At 42.1% G+C, this 25,835-nt stretch overlaps 1 protein-coding gene across 1 annotated transcript in view; it reads right to left on the bottom strand.

Annotated features, from left to right (window-relative positions):
* PTPRQ (protein tyrosine phosphatase receptor type Q) overlaps positions 1-25,835 on the bottom strand; it is a 794,911-nt gene that overhangs the window by 255,966 nt on the left and 513,110 nt on the right. The window contains exon 32 of the mRNA XM_073556964.1: positions 3,497-3,817. Coding sequence (XP_073413065.1) covers positions 3,497-3,817 — 321 coding nt within the window. The remainder of the gene's footprint in view (positions 1-3,496; positions 3,818-25,835) is intronic.

Below are 25,835 nucleotides of genomic sequence, written 5' to 3'. Positions count from 1 at the left end.
AATGAGACCTCTGCAGCTCTCGACAGGTATTTTGGCCCACTCCTCAAGAACAAACTGCTCCAGTTGTCTCATGTTTGAAGGTTGCCTTTTCCAGATGGCATGTTTCAGCTTTTTCCAAAGATGCTCAATAGGATTTAGGTTAGGGCTCATAGAGGCCACTTCAGAATAGTCCAACCTTTTCCTCTTAGCCATTCTGGAGTGTAGTGTTTTTAGCTATGTGCTTTTTGGGTCATTATCCTGTTGCAAGACCAACTGAGACCAAGCTTTCTGACACTGGGCAGCACATTTCTCTCTAGAATCCCTTGATTGTCTTGAGATTTCATTGTACCCTGCATAGATTCTAGACACCCTGTGCCAGATGCAGCAAAGCAGCCCCAGAACATAACAGAGCCTCCTCCATGTTTCACAGTAGCAACAGTGTTCTTTTCTTGATAAGCTTCATTTTTCTGTCTGTGAACATAGAGCTGATGTGCCTTGCCAAAAAGTACAATTTTTGTCTCATCTGTCCATACAACATTCTCCCATCATGTAATTTGCCAAATTCCAGTCTGGCTTTTTATGATTTTTTTTTCAACAATGGTATCCTTCTTGGTCGTCTCCCATGAAGTCCACTTTGGCTCATACAACGATGGATGGGGCGATCTGACACTGATGTTCCTTGAGCTTGAAGTTCACCTTTAATCTGTTTAGAAGTTTTTCTGGGCTCTTTCATTACCATTTGTATTATCCGTCTCTTTGATTTGTCATCAATTTTCCTCCTGCGGCCACGTCCAGGGAGGTTGGCTCCAGTCCCATGGAGCTTAAATTTCTGAATAATATGTGCAACTGTAGTCACAGGAACATCAAGCTGCTTGGAGATGGTCTTCTAACTTTTATCTTTAACATGTTTGTCTATAATTTTCTTTCTAATCTCCTGAGACAACTCTTTCCTTTTCTTCCTCTGGTCCATGTTGAGTGTGATACACACCTTGTCACCAAACAGCACAGTGAGCATCTTTAGCCGTCTATACAGGCCACTCACTGATTCCAAGATTATAGACATCTGTGATGCTAATTAGTGGACGCACCTTGATTTAAAATGTCCCACCATTGTGGGTTTTTATGTCATTCAACGAGGGGTACCAACAATTTTGACCGTGTGTATATATACAACAAGTGAGAATAGGGCTAAAAGAGGAAAGTAAAGGGTTTTACACATAGCGATATCGCTAGCAATATCGCTAAAGCATCACCAATTTGGTGACGCAGCAGCGATATCGCTATGTGTGATACTTTCCTCCGACCGGCTCCCCCACTGTCTGTAGCTGATCGCGCGAGATCTCGCAGCTCCGTTTCTCGTCGGGCGCTTCCTGCTGGGCTTCCTGCTGGCGCCAACGAGCGACGTGTAGACGCGGACGGGAGGATGTCAGGATCGCCTCATCTGAAAGATAAGTAATGACCACTGTATCGCTGCTGCATCACTGTGAGATCTTCCTGTTTGGCAGCTCACTAGCGACCATTTAGCGATGCACCAGCGATCCTGACCGGATCGTATCGTGGTAGGGATCGCTGGTGCATCGCTAAATGTAAAGGGGCCTTAAGGCTAACAAGGGGGAGGAGTAATAGATTTAAAAAAGAAAGTGATAGGCATCTGAGTAGATGTAAGCACTTAAGCAGATTAAAATTTGTACAAAATAATGTCTTTCAAATTAAAAAAGTTAAGTGACATTTTTCGTCAATTTGGGGTAATTACATTGTGTGCACAATTATTAGACACATGAGAATTTTGACCATACTATAATTTTTATATAGATTTTCCAACTTCAAGCTGCATAAGCTTGAATGTTTATTGGATAAAGCAGATCAGAGGATGTGTATTTGTGTAATGAGGGAAGATGTGGCCTAATGATACAACCCCCTTTATCAAGGTGTGCAGATTTATTAGGTTATTAATTATTAAGTTCCATATTTGTATGTGTTAAAAAATGTTCCTGTGCTGTGATGATCTTATAAATGTGCCTCCGCTACGTACTGTGTAATGGCCGTGTCTGATTCTGCAGGAACATAGTCCGATTATACCATTGATCATGATATTAATATATTTTGGCTTACGGTTTTTCATAAATTGGGTTATTGTTGTTTTAGTGCATATAAGCCTTATTACAAGGATTGTTGCAGTAGATGTTTAAAATAATAGTAGTGGTAAAAATGATGACTTTGAGGGATTTTTGTTTTGATCACTTATCACATAGCTTTTCGAATAATGGAATAAAACTTCAAGTGTTAAAGTAGCACCGCATAACCCAGCCCCTTGGTAAATGGGATAATTTCTGTCGTCTTTTTTTGGTGTACCTTTTAGAAATGACTTCATATGCAGTGCTTTATGCACCCCTTACTAGAACAGGCAATTTAATGCATCCCATGATGGTTAGTATTTTATTAACCCCTTAATGACCATTAATACGTCTTTTAACTGAACTGAGATATAAGAGAATAACATCCCCATACAGATGATAATCCAGCAGCTGTTGGCTGTACATGATAGGTGACAACCTGCTACATCAGCCATGATAAGTGATGTCACCGTCCTTATCTATTTAACCCCTTAGATGCTGCTGTCAATAGTGACTATATCATATAAATGGTTAAAAGAGTGTGGCTTCTCCCTCTTTATCCCCATCGACATCCTGAGGTCATGATTGTGTGGTCCTGATGTTTGCCATGGCAATTCATGAGCAAATATCGTCCTTAGAGTCTGCTGGCTATAGCGACCTCTTCAGAAGTCAGCGACATTTAGTTTGTAAAAATACACTTTTTCATTCCTATCATGCCACTTTTTATTAATTCCTGAAAATTACCTGAAGGGTTAATAAACTACCTGACAGCAGGTTTGAATATGTCAGGGGGCACTGTTTTTAAAATGGTATCACTTTTGTGGGTTTTCCAATATATAGGATCCTTAAAGTCACTCCTAACTTGGATAGGTCACTCAAAAAAATAATTTTGTAAATTTCCATGAAAAAATTAAAAATTGGTGCTCCTAAAATGCTATCAAAATAAAATAACATTTTACAAATAGTAAAGCAGACATGTGGGAAATGTTATTTATTAATGTTTTTCTGTGGTATGTCTATCTGAATTAAAGGGATAATCATTCAAAGTTTGAAAATTGCTAATTTTTTTACATTCTTGTCAAATGTCTGAGGTTTTTTTTTTATAAATAAACACAAAACATATCAACCTAAGTTTACCATTATCATAAAGTATAATGTGCCACGGAAAAACAGTCTCAAAATCACTGGAATTTGTCGAAGCGTTCCAGAGTTATTGCCACATAAAGTGACACTGGTCAGATTTTTAAAGTTTGGCTCTGTCACTAAGGGGTTAATACTGAATAATATTAATGTTACAGCAGATTTCAATCTTCAGACTTGAATTGTGAATGTGTTTTTTTTTTTGATTAGTGATTAGTTTGGTAAAAATATTAGTAGATATTTATAAGGATTTTTTCACTTACGACCAGATAATGTGTGCACATTAATCCACTGTGAGGCCGCTCCATATCCAGCGCTTGTGCTGGCGCTAATTTTAAATCTATACCATCTGAACTTTTTTAGCTCATATATTGTCTTCACAATAGTATTCTCTTGGTATGAGTAGAAGTCCTGGCTTGTCTCAATACATTCACCATGCTTATCATTACTTTCAGCACAAAGAAGCTGAACATTGATTTTGTAGCTCTTTAAGTAGCCATTTGTATACTCTGGTCTATTCCATTGCAATGTGACACTTGTGGAGCCAACGTCTACAATAGTAACATATCGCGGGACACTGGGAACTAAAAAGGAAGATGTTCATAATAAAATATTTGGAATACATATCAGCACAATATATACAGTTATGGCGCTATGTTATATGCTAAGAAGCAATTTCCTTCATCAAGAGAACATATCGAAACGGATGTTTTAGTAGAAGTTTTCTGACTTATGAAAATGGCATAAATGTATTCAATTTGTGCACAGAAGTAACACACATGTAACGCAAATGAATGAGAGCATGTATTATACATTGGCTAAAAATATAGGACCTAGAACAGCACATATAACATATTTGCCTAGTATTATGTCAAAAAGTCACCAAATTTACATCCCCTCAAGCTCCAACTCAAAAGTCAATCTATGTCTTATATCACCAAAAAAAACAGGCTTTGATACCACCATCTATCAGATTCATTTTTATTGACAACTTATTAAAAAAAACTTAAAAAATTGAAAAATACCACAGGTACAGTAAAATTGGGTGGGTAACCCAGAGAATATCATAAATTAATACATAATATTATAACACAGGCTAAAAAAACAAGAACCATGATTAAATAGTCACACTACAGCTACTATATAATTGTCTAATTCTGTCTGTCTGTCTGTCTGTAATGGAAATCCCACCTCGCTGATTGGTCGCGGCAGTTAGGCCGTGACCAATCAGCGACAGTTGCTTAGTCGTCGTGGCAACACGGCCGCATTGCTTATTGTACAGGGACATTACAGCCGTTAAAGGCATCACTGCTGCATTGCTCATTACACAGGCACAGTCCTGTACATATTCTGGAGTACAATACATTAGCTAATTAGGTAACAGTAGAACAGTGACTGCAGCTCTGGGTGTAACTTGCGTACAATACATTAGGTGACAGCAGAAAAGTGAATGCAGCTCTGGGTGTAACTGGAATACAATACATTAGGTAAGATCTGAACAGTGACTGCAGCTCTGGCTGTATCAGGAGTATAATACATTAGGTAAGAGCTGAACGGTGACTGCAGCTCTGGGTGTAACTGGACTACAATACATTAGGTAAAAGCAGAACAGTGACTGCAGATCTGGGAGTAACTGGATTACAATACATTAGATAACAGCAGAACAGTGACTGCAGATCTGGGTGTAACTGGAGTACACTACATTAGGTAACAGCAGAGCAGTGACTGCAGCTCTGGGTGTAACAGGAGTACATTAGGTAACAGCAGAACAGTGACTGCAGAGAGGAGAGAAAGAGTCCAGGGGCCGTCGGGAGGTGAGTATATCACTATTTTTTATTTTAACAGAGACTCTAGAATACCCGATGTGATAGAATCGAGCCACCATCTAGTCTACTATATAATTGTCTATTTCTGTCTGTCTGTCTGTCTGTAATGGAAATCCCACCTCGCTGATTGGTCGCGGCAGTTAGGCCGTGTCCAATCAGCGACAGTTGCTTAGTCATCGTGGCAACACGGTCGCATTGCTTATTGTACAGGCACATTACAGCCGTTAAAGGCATCACTGCTGCGTCGCTCATTACACAGGCACAGTCTTGTACATATTCTAGAATACCTGATGCGTTAGAATCGGACCACTATCTAGTAATTCTATAATTCTATAGTGCTGTGCAAATTAATTGGGGCAAAGCATTTTTTTAAGTAAAATCGTAAGTTGGTTACCAGTCAGTGATTCAAACAAGTTTTAACTGCTTTGAACAGGTGTGAGAATCACTGACTGATAACCAACTTACGATTTAACTTAAAAAAATGCTTTGTCCCAATTAATTTGCACTGCACTGTATTTATCATATAGAATCAATGATACTGGTATAAAAGTATGAAGTCCTCAAATCAATTACTCCTTAATAGGAAAAAAAAATACAAGTACATCTGAAATACTAATATATTACCAGCCTGTTTTTTGTGATATATACTAGTATTATGTCATACACATACAGTGGCACGTAAAAGTTTGGGCACCCCTGGTGAAAATTACTATTATTGTGAGCAGTTAAGCAAGTTGAAGATTAAATGATCTGTAAAAGACCTCCATTCTTTGTAGATGGGAAAACTTGCAAAATTATATTTTCCACACTATGCATGTTAATTAAAACCCGTCTATATATATAATCGTCTTATCATGTCTGTCTGTAACCAAAATCGCGGGTCGCTGATTGGTCGCGGCCGCTAGGCCCCCGCCAGGCCGCAACCAATCAGCGACAGGCACAGCTGTTTGTAACGGTAAGCTGCGCCTGCCGCTGATTGGTCGCGGCCGCCAGGCCATGACCAATCAGCGGCAGGCGCAGTCGGGCGAAGCGCTTAATCGAGCGCAGGCCTTAATCTGTAAAAAAGAGAGTTAAAATTTAAAAAAAAAGGTTATTCTCACCTTGAGACGGCCTCCTATCTTCTTTCCACGCGCCCGACCTCACGTTCCAAGTAATGCTTCGCGGCTTACACCGCTGATGACGTCACTCTCACGAGAGCCAGAAAGAAGACCGACGTCATCAGCGTTCTAAGGCGCAAAGCATTACTGGGAACACGAGGCCGGGCACGTGGAAAGAAGACAGGAGGCCGTCGGAAGGTGAGAATAACTTTTTTTATTTTTTAATATTATTTTTTTACATGCTAGAGGGCCACGGCAGTGATTGGTCGCGGCCACAGGGCCGCGTTGCTGATTGGTCGCAGCTACATGGAAAGGGGGGTGAGGGGACCATGCATACCAGGAAAGGTGGGTGAGGGGACCATGCATACCAGGATTGGGGGGTGAGGGGACCATGCATACCAGGATTGGGGGGTGAGGGGACCATGCATACCAGGATTGCGTGGTGAGGGGACCATGCATACCAGGAAAAGGGGGTGAGGGGACCATGCATACCAGGAAAGGGGGGTGAGGGGACCATGCATACCAGGAAAGGGGGGTGCGGGGACCATGCATACCACGAAAGGGGGGTGAGGGGACCATGCATACCACAAAAGGGGGGTGAGGGGACCATGCATACCAGGATTGGGGGTGTGGGGAACATGCATACCAGGATTGGGGGGTGAGGGGACCATGCATACCAGGAAAGGGGGTGAGGGGACCATGCATACCAGGATTGGGGGGTGAGGGGACCATGCATACCAGGAAAGGGGAGTGAGGTGACCATGCATACCAGGATTGGGGGGTGAGGGAACCATGCATACCAGGATTGGGGGGTGAGGGGACCATGCATACCAGGATTGGAGGGTGAGGGGACCATGCATACCAGGATTGGGGGGTGAGGGGACCATGCATACCAGGATTGGGGGGTGAGGGGACCATGCATACCAGGAAAAGGGGGTGAAGGGACCATGCATACCAGGAAAGGGGGGTGAGGGGACCATGCATACCAGGAAAGGGGGGTGAGGGGACCATGCATACCAGGAAACGGGGGTGAGGGGACCATGCATACCACGAAAGGGGGGTGAGGGGACCATGCATACCAGGATTGGGGGGTGAGGGGACCATGCATACCAGGAAAGGGGGGTGAGGTGACCATGCATACCAGGATTGGGGGGTGAGGGGACCATGCATACCAGGATTGGGGGGTGAGGGGACCATGCATACCAGGATTGGAGGGTGAGGGGACCATGCATACCAGGATTGGGGGGTGAGGGGACCATGCATACCAGGATTGCGGGGTGAGGGACCATGCATACCAGGAAAAGGGGGTGAAGGGACCATGCATACCAGGAAAGGGGGGTGAGGGGACAATGCATACCAGGATTGGGGGGTGAGGGGAACATGCATACCAGGATTGGGGGGTGAGGGGACCATGCATACCAGGAAATGGGGGTGAAGGGACCATGCATACCAGGATTGGGGGGGTGAAGGGACCATGCATACCAGGAAAGGTGGGTGAGGGGACCATGCATACCAGGATTGGGGGGTGAGAGGACCATGCATACCAGGAAAGGGAGGTGATGGTGAGCATACATACCAGGATTGGGGTGTGAGGACCATGCATACCAGCAAAGGGGGGTGAGAGGACCATGCATACCAAGAAAGGGGGGTTAGGGGACCATGCATACCAGGATATGGGGGTGAGGGGACCATGCATACCAGGATTGGGGGGTGAGAGGACCATGCATACCAGAACTGGGGGGTGAGGGGACCATGCATACCCCAAAAGGGGGGTAAGAGGACTATGCATACCAGGATTGGGGGGTGAGGGGACCATGCATATCAGGAAAGGGGGGTGAGGGGACCATGCATACCAGGATAGGGGGGTGAGGGGACCATGCATACCAGGATTGGGGGGTGAAGGGACCATGCATACCCCGAAAGGGGAGAAAGAGGACCATGCATACCAGGAAAGAGAGGTGAGAGGACCATGCATACCAGGATTGGGGGTGAGAGGACCATGCATTCCAGGATTGGGGGGTCAGGGGACCATGCATACCAGGGTAAGGGGTTGAGGGGTAGCATGCATATCAGGATTGGGGGTGAGAGAACCATACATATCAGGATTGGGGGGTGCATTATTGCATTATTATTAAATCTTCAAAAATAAACTGCATACATATTCTAGAATACCCGATGCATTAGAATCGGGCCACCATCTAGTTAATTCATAAAATCATGTTAGGTCTGTCCCATGACATATATATATATATATATATATATATATATACATACATACATGCATAAACACACACATACAGTGGGGAAAATAAGTATTTGATACATTGTATGACTTTTACATAATTAATTTGCATTTCATTGCATGAAATAAGTATTTGATACAATAGAAAAACAGAACTTAATATTTGTAATATTTGGCACATAAACCTTTGTTTCAATTACAGAGGTCAGATGTTTCTTGTAGTTCTTGACCAAGTTTGCCAGCACTGCAGCAGGGATTCTGGCCCACTCCCATGCTGAAAAATATAAAGATTACTGGGACTCTATATTCTGCGGTGTGGAGACCAAGATAAATATTTTTGGAACTGATTACTTCAAATCTGCATGACGTTGCAAAGGTGAGAAGTACAAAGAAAAATGCATGGTACCTACATTAAAATATTGTCATGCACAATGTGGGAAGATGGAAGACTAAGTGCAACACGAAGGGATGAGGGGAAGGAAGCCCAAACACTATGGAAAGGGAGAGTGGAGACCCTTGGCAGATCTAATAGCACCTTGCCTACCCTACTGTCCCTATATTGGTTCTAAACCAATCGCTGAGCAGGAAACCTATGCCCTGTATAGCCCTAGAGCTAGTACATGAATAGGGAAGGGGGGATGAGCACTGGTCAGTCCGCACAGTACACTAAAGAAAAGAAGGAAGACAAACAAAGAGGAAGAAATGTAACTTGAGCAGACTCCAGAGAGGTAACAACAAACATCCACCAAGAACACCAGAGAGGAAGTAAGTCGACTGCTATCGCTCCAAGCCTTCAAACGGGAAAATGTGATTATTACCGGTGGCTCCCTGAAGCAAGCTTAGAGACTATAAACAACCAGGTCCAGGTGTGTCAATCAGAGCCAGAGGGAGGTTGCCACTGGCTCCAAAAGTCAGAAGGATTAAGAAGGCATCTGCAATGCCAAACGCAGAGACCTTCTGCATCCAGATGCAGAACGACTGTATGCTGCATCTGACACACCCATAACAGTACCCCCCCTTCTATGAGTGGCCTCCGGACACTCAGCACCAGGTTTCTCAAGATAAGAGGTGTAGAATGAACAAACTAGCCTGGGGGGCATTCACCTCTGATGTTGAAACCTGCATCCCTTCCTTTTGACCATAACTCTTCCAGTGCACCAAGTATTGTAGGGAGTGACGTTGGAGGCAAGAATCTACAATCTTAGAAATCTGAAACTCTAGATTAACATCAACCTTTATTGGTGGCGACAGTAGATGTGAGGACTCAAGAGGTTCCACATATTTCTTGAGCAGAGACCTGTGAAAGGCATTGTGGATCTTAAGGACCTGTGGTAGCTCAAGACGAAAAGCTGCTGAGTTAATAATGGAGGTTATTTTATGGGGACCAATAAATCTAGGACCCAATTTCTAGGAAAGAACCCTCAACTTGATATTCCTGGTAGACAACCACATAAAGTAATTCGCATTCAGGTTTGGACCTGGCAAGCATTTTCTGTCAGCCATGATCTTCAAATTACTCCTAACCCCCCGCCACACCGAAGAGAACAAAAAAGCGAAATGTTCCTTCCCAGGAACTCCCAAAGCCCATTCCCTGCTTAAAGTAGCAAACTGAGTATGGTAACCGTATGCACCAAAGAACGGTGAGCTGCCGGTAGACTCTTGGCAATGATTATTAATAGCAAATTCTGCCAGCGGTATGTAGGATGCCCAATCCTCCTGATTCTCGAAGACAAAACACTTAAGGTACGTCTCCAAATTCTGATTAATGTGCTTGGTCTGTCAATTCGACTGGGAATGTAAGGGAGGGAAAAGTAGAGCTGTAACCACCTAAACCACAGTCTTGCCTGCAGATATCGGTAGGTCAGTAATAAAATCCATGGACAAGTAGGTCTATGGTCTGCGAAGAATGGGTAGCAGAAGAAGAGTACCAGACGGACGGGTATGCGATAAATTAGAACGCGTGCAGATACTACAAGCGGATATGTGTTCAACCACGAAAAATGGAGATGCTATGGGTATCGGAAAATGGCGCCATTTTCCGATACCCATAGCATCTCCATTTTTCGTGGTCTTGGGTTGGGTGAGGGCTTATTTTTTGCATGCTGAGCTGACGTTTTTAATTATACTATTTTGGTGCAGATACGATGCTTTGATTGGCCGTTATTGCATTTTAATGCAATGTTGCGGCGACCAAAAAAGTAACTGGGGTTTTGACATTTTTTTCGATACGCTGTTTAGGGATCAGGTTAATCCTTTTTTTATTGATAGATCGGGCGATTCTGAATGCGGTAATACCAAATATGTGTATGTTTGAATTTTTTTTATTGTTTTAGTTTGAATGGGGAAAAAAGGGGTTGATTTGAACTTTTACATTTTTTTTCTATTTTTAAAAACATTTTTTTTACTTGTGGCATGCTTCAATAGTCTACATGGGAGACTAGAAGCTATCATAACCCAATCAACTCTGCTACATACAGGCAATGATCTGTTCGCCTGTATGTAGCTGAATTACTCACTTGCTTTGAGCAAGTGTCAGTGTTTGATGGCATTTAACGGGTCAATAGCTGTGAGTGTATCGCCATTCCAACCACGGCTGTCTGACATCGGAGTACCATTATGCCCGATGTCGGAAAGGGGTTAAATGAAGGTATTTATCTTTAAGGGAAAAAAAGAAATCCAAAACCACAGGGGCCAGTGTGAAAAACTGATTTCCCAATAAACCTAACAACTGGTTGGGCCACCCTTAGGAGCTACAACTGAAATCAAGTGTTTGCGATAACTTGCAATGAGTCTTTTACAATGTTCTGGAGGAATTTTTGCCCATTCATATTTGGAGAATTGTTGTAATTCAGCCACATTGGAGGGGCTCTGCTCATGAGCCACCTTTTTAAGATCATGCCATAGCATCTCAATCAAATTAAGGTCAGGACTTTGACTAGGCCACTTCAAAGTCTTCATTTTGTTTTTCTGAAGCCATTCAGAGGTTGACTTGCTGGTGTCTTTTGGATCATTGTCCTGCTGCATAACCCAAATGCGCTTCAGCTTGAAGTCACATACAGATGGCTGGACATTCTCCTTCAGGATTTTTTCGTAGACAGCAAATTCATGGTTTTATTTACTACAGCAAGACTTACAGGTCCTGAACCAGAAAAACAGCCCCAGACCATCATACTATCAGCACCATAATTTTACTGTTGTTTTGATGTTCCTTTTCTGAAATGCTGTGTTACTTCTATGCCAGACGTAATGGGACATACTGTACACCTTCCAAAAAATTCAACTTTTGTCTCATCAGCCCACAGAGTAATTTCCCAAAAGGCTTAGGGATCATCAAGATGTTTTCTGGCAAAACTGAGATAAGCCTTTATGTTCTTATTGCTCAGCAGTGATTTTCATCTTAGCATTCTGCCACGCAGGCCATTTTTGCCCAGTATTTTTCTTATGGTTGAGTCATGAACACTGACCTTAACTGAGGCAAGTGAGGCCTGCAGTCCTTTGGATGTTGTTGGGGGGTCTTTTGAAACCTCTTGGATAAGTCGTCGCAGCACTTTTGTGATAATTTTGGTTGGCTGGCTATTCCTGAGAAGGTTTACAACTGTTTTCACCATTTGTGGATAATGGCTCTCACTGTGGTTCGCTGGAGTTCCAAAGCTTTAGAAATTGCTTTATAACCTTTTCCAGACTGATGGATCTCAATTACAAGCAGTGTGTACATTATGGTCTGTGCTTGGATTGTGACACATGGATGTGTGCATTCGGAATAAAAGGTATATCAACTTGTTTATGTTGGTTGTTTTATATAAGTAAAGTGTTCATATTTATTGTCACCATTCATTCATTATTTTCAAAACTGGTACAAGAATCTGCATTCTGCGATTATTTTTAATTGCTTTGGTTACTTTTCAAATCATTTATCAGCATGGGCCCCTAGATTATAATAGGATCTGATGCAATCTAATTTGTGAATGGTGCTTATATGAACCGAAATTGGAGAACAAAAATTTGGCCATGTGAATAAGCATCTACAGTTTCGAACATTTCTCTTGCCACTAGTAATTACTAATGTGCATTTCCAAACGAACACTATAATTCTCCATGAAGCAAGTAAAAGCTGACACATAGTTATGTGAATTTTTACACACATACATCATGAGCATTAGATCACCAGCTTGTGGTTTTGGCAGTTAATTGCACAATGTTTTCCAATTATTTAAACTTCATCTTACACTACTACATAACAGCTGTATTGTTAGTTATAAAGAAGAGGGACAGTGACATCTTAAAGGAGAACGAAGCCATTTAAGCTCCTTAGTTATATTCGATTTTTGAACATTACCAATAATACTAAGAATATTATTTACAACATTCACCATTTGCAAAAAGAAAAAAAACATACAAAAGCATTTTCGGTTGTCTTTTTTCTATCAGATATGTCTTTATGCATTTTTTAATTTCTATAAATTAAAAATTTCCTGAAAAAAGCCATACCAAGAACAAGTTACATTTTTGAAAAAAAAGAAAAAAAGGTATCAACAAAAATGTATGAAAAGTGTTAATAATTTCCTATTGATTTACAGCTAACATCTGACCAAAGCATACAATATTTTCTACAACAAATGCAGCAAAAAAAGTCAGGAAAACACAGTAAACAATGTTAAAATGCCATGTTGATCAACCTACTTAAATCACTTTTTGTGGATTTTCTAAACACTATGGCCCCGATTCATAATTACTTTTACCCCTGTTCGCATTCAACTCCTTTTTCTATTTGTGCATTTTTCTTATTTATTTTATATGAGCTCACTTGGTTTTTTTTGTTTCTTTTTGTATTGTTTTCCATTTTGTGGGCAGAATTGAGCAATTCCAGATGTTTTAGGGTGTGTGCACATGCTGCAGATTTTTTCTGCAGAATAATCTGCATCGCTTGGCAGAAACCGCAGGGTAAAACGCATGCAGTTTTCCCTGTGGATTCCTATATTGTCTAGCGGAATCGATGCAGATTCTATTGCGGTTTGGGCTGTGCGGATGAGAGAGAGAGAGTTAGCGAGAGAGAGAGAGATTTTATGTCCCGGGAGGGAAACTGCAGCAGCGGAACCACAAAAAAGAAGTGACATGCTGCGGAAAATAATCTGCAGCAAATCTGTGTAGATTTTTCTGCCCAACTGCTGCCACCTGGATCTACAAACTCACTGCCGGACAAAAGAATTTCTCCCCTTCAGCCTCTAACAAAGGAAGGTCTCTTTTGGTGAGATTGTCTGGGCCCTGACATTGCAGCCTACTCAGGCTTTGCTGTGCCTAGGGAGCAACCACAGAGAGACTTGCAACCACTGCCATCCAAGACCCCTACGGAGGCTCACATTCACTTGCCTCTCCCCCCTACAACTGCTCAGAGCACCAGGGCTGATGATCATGGGTGCAGTATTCATCATGCCTAGATTCCCAGGCTCAATTACAACCAGGAGCCAGCAAATGACCATGTCACCCTCAATTTCATAAGGGAGAACTCCCAGTCCAGAACCCACTAAAGCATCTCTCCAAAACAGTAAGCTACCTATCTAATGGTATTAAGCAAACCAAGGCAAAGAAAATAGTGACCCAGCTCCTGGTACTTTGAAGATAAAATCAATTATTTCCATTAAAAAGGAGAAATATCCAAAGTATTCATGAAAGAAGACAAGGGGAACATGCACACCAAGTTCAAGAACACGCTCAAAACACGTCTGGTAAATATAGGTTTCTTCCTTTGTTCCCCTCGTCTTCTATCATGAATTCCGACTGAATACTTTGGATATTTTTTCTTTTTAATGGAACAAATAAAATCAATTTTCTTTATCTTCAATGTACTGGGAGCTGAATCACTTTATTCTTTGCATTGAACCGAGTGCTCGCAGCAGCGCTGATCACGGACTCCTGGATCTGCTGCAGCTGGTAGAGGGTGAGCTGGTTTTCCGTGCATTTCTATTAACCAAACTATCCTTTTCTCTATTTTTTATCACACAAGAAATCCAACCCAGCTTTCAATGAATGCTGCTACACTACTCTTCTGACTCATGCTGACCTAAGCCGGTTTTCCAAAGACCTGTATGTTCCCTTGTCAAAACATACCGGAATGGGAACTGGATTTTCCTCCTCCTCTGTTGCCACAAGTTAGGCAACAACCCCATTCTAGAAGGAGACAATTGTTCACTTCGCCTTCTGCCTACATAGACAACAAATCAGAGCTCTTACTCAAGTAATCATATATGCGAAGTTCACGCCTCTTTCAATCTACCTCGCTGACCCTTCTGAGCAGAAGTTTAAACTTTAAATGGTTGGTTATAGGATATTATGACAATCAAGGCTCCTCTTGCTTAAACTGCTATGTTAACATTAGTTCTGCTACGTCAACATTTGTTCTTCATATGGTCAGTTACATATATTATGCTTACTGACCTTATATGTGGGGAGACTATATACCGCTAGTTCTCATCCTAAAGTTTTCCCACCCACACCACTCTAGTCATTACCCTCTTTTACTAGTTATTAGAATTTTACCTCTGTTTCCCCCTAAACATCGGGATGCATCCACTGACTTTCTGCAATAAGGAGGTTTCCTTTGCTGTGACCTTCGACTCTTAGCTGGTTTGGGACTCCAGACTGGAAATGCTAGAATGCTGTTAACTTTTATAATGTTTTCTACATTGTTTGGAATATTTTCTATGTTCTATGTTTGACTCGCAATAAATTGGGGACCCTTGACATTTGGGTTGCGAGCTTATCTGTTTTGGCCAAAACAGTAACCAATACCTCATTTAATGTATTTATCATATGCGTTATTTTTGCATCTTTTTATTGCACTTTTTATTATTTTTTGCAGGATGCAGCCAGGCTCCTTTTTGATGGCTTGGTTTTCTGTGTGATGCACTTTACAGTGTGACTTATGTCCTAAGCAAGCCCTATCTGTGTGTTTTTTCCACTGGGCAGCTAACACCTTCATCATCACTGTTTTAGTGATAGGGTGGCTGTTTTAATCAGTGGAGGGCACCTGTGCTGCTCCAGCCTTTATCTTTGGGAGCCTGCTGCGTCCTGCTAGGGCATTGGTCATTTGACAAGGTTTGGTGAGGCTACTTTTCATGATGAGCTTTTGGTAAAAATGTTTGCAGGATTTTTAAGTCATTTTTCCCTGTCTGTGAAGATTGAATTGATGTTTAGTTAGGACTCGCAATAAAATGGGGACACTTGACGTTTGGGTTGTGAGCATATCTGTTTTGGCCAAAATAGTAACCAATATCTCATTTAATGTATTTATCATATGCATTATTTTTGCATCTTTTTATTGCACTTTTTATCATTTTTTGCAGGATGCAGCTGGGCTCCTTTTTAATGGCTTGGTTTTCTGTGTGATGCATATTTAGTGCTGAACAGCCTGCCTTCCATTATAAATAGGCTGCTATCCAGACACTGTGCATCACACTTTCCTGTGTGACTTACCGTATTTTTAGGACTATGAGACGCACCTGACCATAAGATGCACCCCAATTTTCAGAAGGAAAATAGGGAAAAAAATAATAATGTGTCAAGTGGGGGTCCGTCTTACAGTTCGAATTCAGCTTACCCGGGAAGGGATCCGGCACAGGTGGAGAAGTAGTCACAGGGTCATTCAGTGGTCCAGGCTCGTGCGGTGGCGGCTCTGTGCTGGGGCTGGGGGGCTGTGCTGGGGCAGCTGCGCTGGGGCTGGGGCGGGTGGGATGTGCTGGGGCAGCAGTGCTGGGGTAGGGCCAGCTGTGCTGGGGCAGGGGCAGCTGTGCTGGGGCAGGTGGGCTGTGGCAGGGGCAGCTGTGCTGGGGCAGGGGCAGCTGTGCTGGGGCAGGTAGGCTGGGGCAGGGGCAGCTGTGCTGGGGCAGCTGTGCTGGGGCAGGTGGGCTGGGGCAGCTGGGGCAGGGGCAGGTGGGCTCTGCGGTGGTGGCAGTGGGCGGCGCTCTGCGGTGCGGTGGTGGCAGCGGGCTGTGCTCCGGTGCAGGGGCGGCGGCTCCGCCGGCGTTTCTTCGCAGCCCGGAGGCCCCCCGCACACCCCTTGCTGGGCGCCGAAATGTTGCGGTGGCCTCCAGGTGCATGGCCGCCAGTCCGGGGACGGCGCATGCGCAGCTTCAGATCTCGTGCCGAGATCTCGGGGGACGAGATTCAAATCTCGGCAACGAGATCTCGTCCCCCAAAATTTTTGGGGAAAAAAGTGCGTCTTATGGTCCGAAAAATACGGTATGTCCTAAGGAAGCCCTATCTGTGAGCTTTTTTCCACTAGGCAGCTAACACCTTCATCATCACTGCTATAGTGATAGGGTGGCTGTTTTCATCAGTGGAGGGCGCCTGTGCTGCTCCAGCCTTTATCGGTGTGAGCCTGCTGTGTCCTGCTAGTGCATTGGTCATTTGACAAGGTTTGGTGAGGCTACCTTTCATGATGTGTTTTGACTATAAATATCAATGGAAGGAAACATCCTTTAGGCTGTGTGCCCACGTAGCGATTTTTAAGCATTTTTGCGGCGATTTTCGGTGCGAAAACGGTTAAAAATCGTGCACAGAACGCCCCCCCATACATTCCTATGGCATTCCGCACATGCTGTGCTAATGCTGCGCTTTTTTCCGCGGCGGAATCGCATTGCCGAAAAAATCGCAGCATGCTCATTCTTTTGTGCGGAATCGCAAAGAATTGCCGCGATTCCGCACCCATAGGAATGCATGAGAATCGCTTACTTCCCGCATGTGGCTATGCCCACCATGCGGGAAGTTAAGCGTCTCATGTGCGGTTGGTACCCATGGTGTGGAGGAGAGGAGACTGTCCTCCAGGCCCTGGGTACCATACCCCTGTAAAAAAAAGAATAAAAAATCGGGGTATATTTACCTTCCGGCGTCCCGCGCTGCATTCCCGGCCTAAGCGTTCCCAGTAATGCCTTGCGGCAAGGTCCTGTGATGACGTATCTCGCGTGACTAGCGGTCTCGCGAGATCGCTATGGTAACGCGAGACTACGTCATCACAGGTCTCGCAAGGCATTACTGGGAACGCTGTGGCCTGGGAATGCAACGCGGGACGCCGGAAGGTAAATATACACCGATTTTTTTATTTTTTTTAGCATTTTAACATTCTATCTTTTACTATTGATGCCGCATAGGCAGCCTCAATAGTAAAAACCTGGTCACACTTGTCAAACACTATGTTGTATTAAATTACGGGGACTCCCTGCAGCCTCAGTGACGTCAGCAGGAGTCCCTGCAATTTAATACAATGAATTAACCCCTTAAATTAACCCCTACAAGTCCAAAATTTAACCCACAAACACTCATCAAATTAATAGTGATAGACATACCAAAAAAAACATGAAATGAAATGGTTAACTATATGTAAACCATGTGTCATTTCATGTCGGGCAGGAGAATAAATATCCAAAAGCCGGCAAATGTTTCTGCGGCTATTCTGCTTTGATGAACTGTATGAATTAGAAATATATGTATAAATGTGTCTCTATGACATGTATAGAATATATATATATATATATATATATATGTGTCTAGATCTATTCATTCTTTCTTTATTTAACCGGTCTCTGTGATTTTACTGTATTGGAATAAAGAATTGCCGGCTTTTGCTAAAGGACACCGGGTGCGATTTAATCGCAACTCACACATCGGGTCCATTTTTAGTCCCATTTTTTCTCGCCCCCATAGACTTGTATTGTCGAATCCGATTCGAAAATCGGTGACAATCGCAGCATGCTGCGATTGTCTCGGTCAGTGGATCGGATGCGATAAAAAATTGCATGATGTGAGCTGCCCCATAGAATAACATGGGTTCGAATGCAATGCGATTTTTTATTGCATTGCATTCGTCTGTTTTATTCGCCAGTGTGACCCCGGCCTTTGGACTCAAATCTGCTGTTAAAATGGACACTGCTGGTTAAATTCCCACTGTGTGAGCTAAAATTCCTACATGCTGGCATACTTGATTTCATTTGAAATTCTAACCTCTATAGCGTGCTGAAATCAGTGATGCTTCCTGTAAAACAAAGGAGGGCCTCGCTGTCACAGAATTTTAAAACTACTATTGAGCAGCTCACTTTAGATTAATTACCTCCTTAGACAATTTTCCATACTCCAGATGGGTCAAAATTGTGAAATTGTGGCTAATACCTATCTATCCCAACTCCCTACTATGATATTTTGTTACACCTGCACACTACCTGGGACTCTTGTTTCCTAGGTTTTTACAAGAGATCTTTGGACTTCATGTCAGAGGCGCTTCTGTTAGCCTCTGACCGATCCTCCATGATTAACCTTGTTTACAATCCCACCATGCAAGAGAGACTGACAGTCTGGATGATAAGGCCTGGGATGATGGTGGAAATATTTAGAAAAGTAGACCGGGTAAGTACTTTCACCATTGAACCCTACTCATTTAAAAAACGGATCTAATCCCATAACATACCCTCTGGGGAATCAAAGAATCATAGAATCGTAGAGTTGGAAGGGACCTCCTGGGCCATCTGGTCCAACCCTCTGCTCAAAGCAGGATTTGCTAAATCATCCCAGTCAGATGTCTGTCCAGCCTCTGTTTGAAGACTTCCATTGAAGGAGAACTCACCACTTCTCGTGGCAGCCTGTTCCACTCATTGATCACTCTAACTGTCAAAAAATTTTTTCTAATATCTAATCTGTGTCTCCTCCCATTCAGTTTCATCCCATTGCTTCTAGTCTTTCCTTGTGCAAATGAGAATAAAGATGATCCTTCTACAATGTGACAGCCCTTTAGATATTTGTAGACAGCTTTAAGTCTCCTCTCAGTCTTCTCTTTTGCAAACTAAACATTCCCAAATCCTGCAACCTTTCCTCATAAGACAGGGTTTGCATACCAGTCATCATTCTGGTCGCTCTTTTCTGAACTTGCTCCAGTTTGTTGATGTCTTTTTTAAAATGTGGCGCCCAAAACTGGACACAGTATTCCAGATGAGGTCTGACCAAAGAGGAGTTGTCTGTCACTATATTGTTCATACTTCTGGTCCCCTTACAGTATACACCTCACCACCCTTTCTGAGGGGTCAAGCACAAAAAGCCCTAAGCCCAAGAGTCTCAACTCCATGATCTACCAGATTTACTTTTTATCAAGGGCACTACATCTTCCTGACATCTAATACATGGATAGATGTGAACAAACCCTGGGCATACAGATCCCTCTTGACATGTGGTATATGAAGTGTGACAGGGAAGCCAAGTATTTTTTTGTACCACCTATGAGGATACTCAATTTAATTTATTAATCCATTGGTATCATACTCAGGCCCTTCTGCATTTCCTTAACCTCTCAATTCCACCAGTCTGCTGGAGATGCCTATTGGGCACCACCACCCTTATACGTATTTTTTTAGGAGTGCAGCCTTATCACCCCTTCTGACTAAAGGTCATTATGGTGGTTGAGAGCATTTACCATATTTCTTTCTTGGTGGTATTCAAAACTACACTCCATCATGCAAAACAATCAGCCCTCATACTACTTTGTTATTGGAAAACAAAAAAGTTATGGCTGTTGGAAGAAAGAAAGGGAAAAATAACAGTACAAAAATGAAAAAAAAAATTAATAGTCCTTAAGGTTAAAGACTTGTAGAATAACTGTCTCGAAGGAGTAGCACTAGAGATCCTGCTCTGTTATTCTTTGCAGAGGCTATTTGCATACCTTTTACTTTGACATTATGGCCTTGAGGCTGGAGTCACACTTAACGTATAAAAAAAGGTCCGATTATGATGGCTGAGAAGCCGCGGGTATTCCACTAGTGTGTATATATATCTATATATATGTATATATACATACATGCATAGATAGATAGGATCCAAAAAGAATGAAGGCAGCATTCCAAAAGAAAATATCAAATATAATTTAATGGCCCATGTGCGACGTTTCGGTCCCAAGTGTGGACCTTTCTCAAGAAGTTATATAGTGCAAGTTCATGACATTATATAGCAAACAAAACCATTTAGCAATTAATATCAATTGGTGAATAGTGTAATAGATGATAATAGTGATACAATCATATGAATAGATCCATTAAAATACAAATAAAGTGCCATATAGTGCATAAATACGATGTGCATTTACTATCGATATAGAAGTGTATATCAAGATAATTGACAATCAGTGGCAGCTGTGTATGATATAAAAGGGCAAGACTCACCCCACATGTAATGAAAAAAATGCGCCGTTGACCGGCGTTCTCAAGAGTACACCGCGCATGCCAGAGATTTGTTGTATCACAACACTTCTACTTCCGCTCATGCGCGGATAGAAATTGTAGTTCATAGCAAAGCGCCATGTTGGCTAACACCCTGTGCAGGCATCACCAGAAAAAAGTACAAGGAACAGCGCGATTATTAGCGAATGCCCACAGGTATCTTAGCACTATCCTGCATAGTTTAATGCGCAGGTGCAAAAAAAGAAAAAAACAAATGAAAGCATAAAAAATATAATCGCTCTTCGGATATCAGCAACCTCCATATATTAAATAGAAATCGGACTGGCTCCTCTAGTGAATTAATTGATTTTCACAAGTTTCTTAACCCCTTAAGCCCCAAGGGTGGTTTGCACGTTCATGACCGGGCCAATTTTTACAATTCTGACCACTGTCCCTTTATGAGGTAATAACTCTGAAACGCTTCCATGGATCCCGGTTATTCTGACATTGTTTTCTCATGACATATTGTACTTCATGTTAGTGGTAAAATTTAATTTAAATAACTTGCGTTTATTTGTGAAAAAAACGGAAATTTGGAGAAAATTTTGAAAATTTCGCAATTTTCCAACTTTGAATTTTTATGCCCTTAAATCACAGAGATACAGCACACAAAAAACTTGATAAGTAACATTTCCCACATGTTTACTTTACATCAGCACAATTTTGGAACCAAAATTTTATTTTGTTAGGAAGTTATAAGGGTTAAAAATTGACCAGTGATTTCTCATTTTTGCAACACCATTTTATTTTTACGGACCACATCATATTTGAAGCCACTTTGAGGGGTCTATATGATAGAAAATGCCAAAAATTGACACCATTCTAAAAACTGCACCCCTTAAGGTGCTCAAAACCACATTCAAGAAGTTTATTAACCCTTTAGGTGCGTCACAGGAATTTTTTTGAATATTTAAAAAAAAATGAACATTTAACTTTTTTTCACAAAAAAAATAATTCAGGTTCAATTTTTTTTATTTTACCAAGGGAACAGGAGAAATTGGAATGCAAAATTTATTGTGCAATTTGACCTGAGTATGCTGATACCTGATATGTGGGGGGGAACCACTATTTCGGCACATGGCTGAGCTTAGAAGGGAAGGAGCGCCGTTTGACTTTTTCAATGCAAAATTGGCTGGAATTCAGATCGGACGCCATGTTACGTTTGGAGAGCCCCTGATGTACCTAAACAGTGGAAACCCCCCACAAGTGACCCCATTTTGGAAACTAGACCCCCCAAGGAACTTATCTAGATATGTGGTGAGAACTTTGAACCCACAAGGGCTTCACAGAAGTTTATAACGTACAGCAGTACAATTAAAAAATCATATTTTTTCCACAAAAATGATCTTTTCACCCCTAATTTTTATTTTCCCAAGGGTAACAGGACCCTAAAAGTTATTGTGCAATTTGTCTTGAGCATGCTGATGCCCCACATGTGGGGGTAAACCACTATTTGGGTGCATGGCAGAGCTCAGAAGGGAAGCAGCGCCATTTGACGCTTTTGGCTGGAACTGAGATCGGACACCATGTCACGAATGGAAAACCCCTGATGTACCAAAACAGTGGAAACCCCCCACAAATGACACCATTTTGGAAACTAGACCCCCCAAGGAACTTATCTAGATGTGTGGTGAGAACTTTGAACCCCCAAGAGCTTCACAGAAGTTTATAACATACAGCCGTACAATTAAAAAATCATATTTTTTCCACAAAAATGATCTTTTCACCCTCAATTCTTATTTTTCCAAAGGTAACAGGACCCTAAAAGTTATTGTGCAATTTGTCCTGAGTACGCTGATACCCCATATTTGGGCGCTTGGCAGAGCTCGGAAGGGAAGCAGCGCCATTTGACGTTTTTGGCTGGAATTGAGATCGGACACTGTCGCGTTTGGAGAGCCCCTGATGTACCAAAACAGTGGGAGCCCCCCACAAATGACCCCATTTTGGAAACTAGACCCCCCACGGAACTTATCTAGATGTGTGGTGAGCACTTTGAACCCCCAAGTGCTTCACAGAAGTTTATAACGCCCGGGCGTGAAAATAAAAAAATCATTTTTTTCCACAAGAATGTTTTTGCCCCCAATTTTTTATTTTCCTAAGGGTAACAGGAGAAATTGGACCCCAAAAGTTGTTTTGCAATGTCCTGAGTAGGCTGATACCCCATATATGGGGGTAAAACACTGTTTGGGTGCATGGCAGAGCTTGGAAGGGAAGGACCACCAACTCAGAATTGGCTAGAATTGAGATCAGATGCCATGTTGCATTTGGAGAGCACCTGATGTGCCCAAACAGTGGAAACCCCCAATTCTAACTCCAACCCTAACCCCAACACACCCCTAACCCTAATCTCAGCCCTAACCCTAGCCCTGGCCCTAACCCTAACCCTAGCCCTAACCCTAACCCTAATGGGAAAATGGAAATAAATACATTTTCTTTTAGTTTTATTATTTTTCCCTAACTAAGGGGGTGATAACAGGGGGTTTGATTTACTATTTATGGCGGGTTTTATGTTTGGCAGCTGTCACACGCTAAAAGACGCTTTTTATTGTAAAAAATAGTTTTTGCATCACCACATATTGAGAGCTATAATTTTTCCGTATTTTGACCCACCGAGTCATGTTAGGTCATTTTTTTTGCGGGACGAGTTGACGTTTTTATTGGTACCATTTTCGGGCACGTGACATTTTTTGATCGCTTTTTATTCGGATTTTTGGGACGCAGAATGAACAAAATCCAGCGCTTCATGAATTTCTTTTGGGGGAGTGCGTTTACACCGTTCCACGTGCGATAAAATTGATAAAGCCCTTTTATTCTTCAGGTCAGTACAGTTACAGCGATACTTCATTTAGGTCGTTTTTCTATGTTTTGTCGGTTTTATGCAATAAAAACTATTTTATATAAAACATAATTATTTTTGTATCGCTTTATTCTGCGAGCTATAACTTTTTTATTTTTTCGCTGATGATGCTGTATTGCGGCTCGTTTTTTGCTGGACAAGATGACATTTTCAGCGGTATCATGTATATTTATATGCATCTTTTTGATCGCACGTTATTGCACTTTTTGTTTGGCGGTATGATAATAAATCATTATTTTTTGCTTCGTTTTTTATTTTTTAAGGGGTTCGCTAAAGGGGTTAACTAATGGGACAGTTTTATAGGGCAGGTCGTTACGGACGTGGCGATACCAAATATGTGTACTTTTATTGTTTTGTTTTTTTTATTATTTCCAAAAAATGAATTTATTGGGGGAATATTTTTTTTTTGTTATTTATTTGGCGATTTTTTTTTTAAATTAGTTTAACAATTTTTTTTTTTCTTTATTACATTGTCCCAGGTGGGACATCACTGTCCTGTGACAGATTGCTGATCTATCACATCTCAGATCACTGTGACAGATCGCTGATCTGTCATAGGCAGTGCAGCAGGCTTCCTCGTGCCTGCGCTTTGCAGTCACTGAGGAAGCCGGCTCAATGCAGGCCCCCGAAGGTCCCCGTCGCCATCTTGGATTCGGGGGCCTGCAGGGAAGGAGCCCCCCCGCAGCAGCGCTGCACATTGCACTGCCGTGGGGGGCTCAGGTAAGCACGGAGGGAGCCCCCTCCCTGCCGATACTTCCCTTTAACCCCCGGTACACCGCGATCGTGTTTGATCGCGGTGTGCAAGGGGTTAATGTGTCGGGGGCGGTCCGTGACCGCCTATGACACATTGTGCTGGGTGTCAGCTATGATAGTCAGCTGACACCCGGCCGCGATCAGCGGCGCTCACCACGTGGGCGCCGCTGATCGCTATGACGTACTATCCCATCCCTGGGAATTAAGTCCTAGAGCACATGGACGGGATAGTATGTCATATGGGATTAAGGGGTTAAAGACATTTATGAGGGGATTAAGTTTACATTAACACAATCTGAAAGTGAAATCCAATTTTTAGACGTATTGATCAAAATTTCTGACATTCTATCTACAGAAGTTTTTGTTAAATCAACTGACTGAAATAATTTATTGTATTAAGAAAGTTTTCACCCACACAGAATGGTAGATTCACTGCCATTTAGTCAGTTATTACGTGTTAAATGTATTGATAGTGAGGAAGAGAAACTGATTCCAACATTGAATGATATGGTGAAAAAGGGAGTCTTGCTCTTTTATATCATACACAGCTGCCACTGATTGTCAATTATCTTGATATACAATTCTATATTGATTGTAAATGCACATCGTATTTATGCACTATACTATATGGCACTTTATTTGCATTATAATGGATCTATTCATATGATTGTGATTGTATCACTATTATCATGTATTACACTCTTCATTAAATGATATTAATTGCTAAATGGTTTTGTTTGCCATATAATATCATGCACTTGCACTATGTAACTGCTTGAGAAAGGTCCACACTTGGGACCAAAACGTCGCACATGGGCCATTAAACTATATTTGATATTTTCTATTGGAATGCTGCCTTCATTCTTTGTGGATCCTATTATGAGGTTTGGTACATACCTGGAATGAGTTTTTGCACCCTACAGATTCTTTTTGGTGCTGTTTTTTGTTTTTTTACATAGATAGAAAGATTAAATTTTGCGCAGTCACACGTCTGGACCCCGAGAGCGTCATAAGTTATGTTGTGAGGCGAAAGTTTAACCCCACGCGTTCCAATTCACCAAACAATTTTGCCTATTATTCTTATCATTTCTATGGTGTTATCGTCCTTAATAATAATAATAATAATACATTTTATTTCTATAGCGCCAACATATTCTGCAGCATTTTACATTTCAGAGGGGACTTGTACAGACAATAGACATTACAGCATAACAATAATCACATAGATTATAACAAATACCAAGAGGAATGAGGGCCCTGCTTGCAAGCTTGCAGTCTATGAGGAAAGAGGTAGACACGAAAGGTGGGTGGTAACAGTTGCCCTGATTGTATGGACCAGCCATAATGTTAAGTGTGTAACAGTACAGACACAGAGGGCTAATGGATGCATAAAGCATGTGGGAACATGATGCGGGGAACCTGGTTATGGTAAAACTTTTGGCTGTGCCACACAAGGATAGATTAGGTTAATGTGTTGAGGCGATAGGCCAGTCTGAATAAATGTGTTTTCAGGGCATGCTTAAAATTGTGGGGATTGGGGACTAATCGTATTGACCTGGGAAGTGCATTCCAAAGAATT

Source organism: Dendrobates tinctorius, unplaced genomic scaffold (genome assembly GCF_039654945.1).
Source record: "Dendrobates tinctorius isolate UK_male_01 unplaced genomic scaffold, ASM3965494v1 ptg000241l, whole genome shotgun sequence".
NCBI classification, from domain to species: Eukaryota; Metazoa; Chordata; class Amphibia; order Anura; family Dendrobatidae; genus Dendrobates; species Dendrobates tinctorius.
This window is presented reverse-complemented; position numbering and strand designations above follow the sequence as displayed.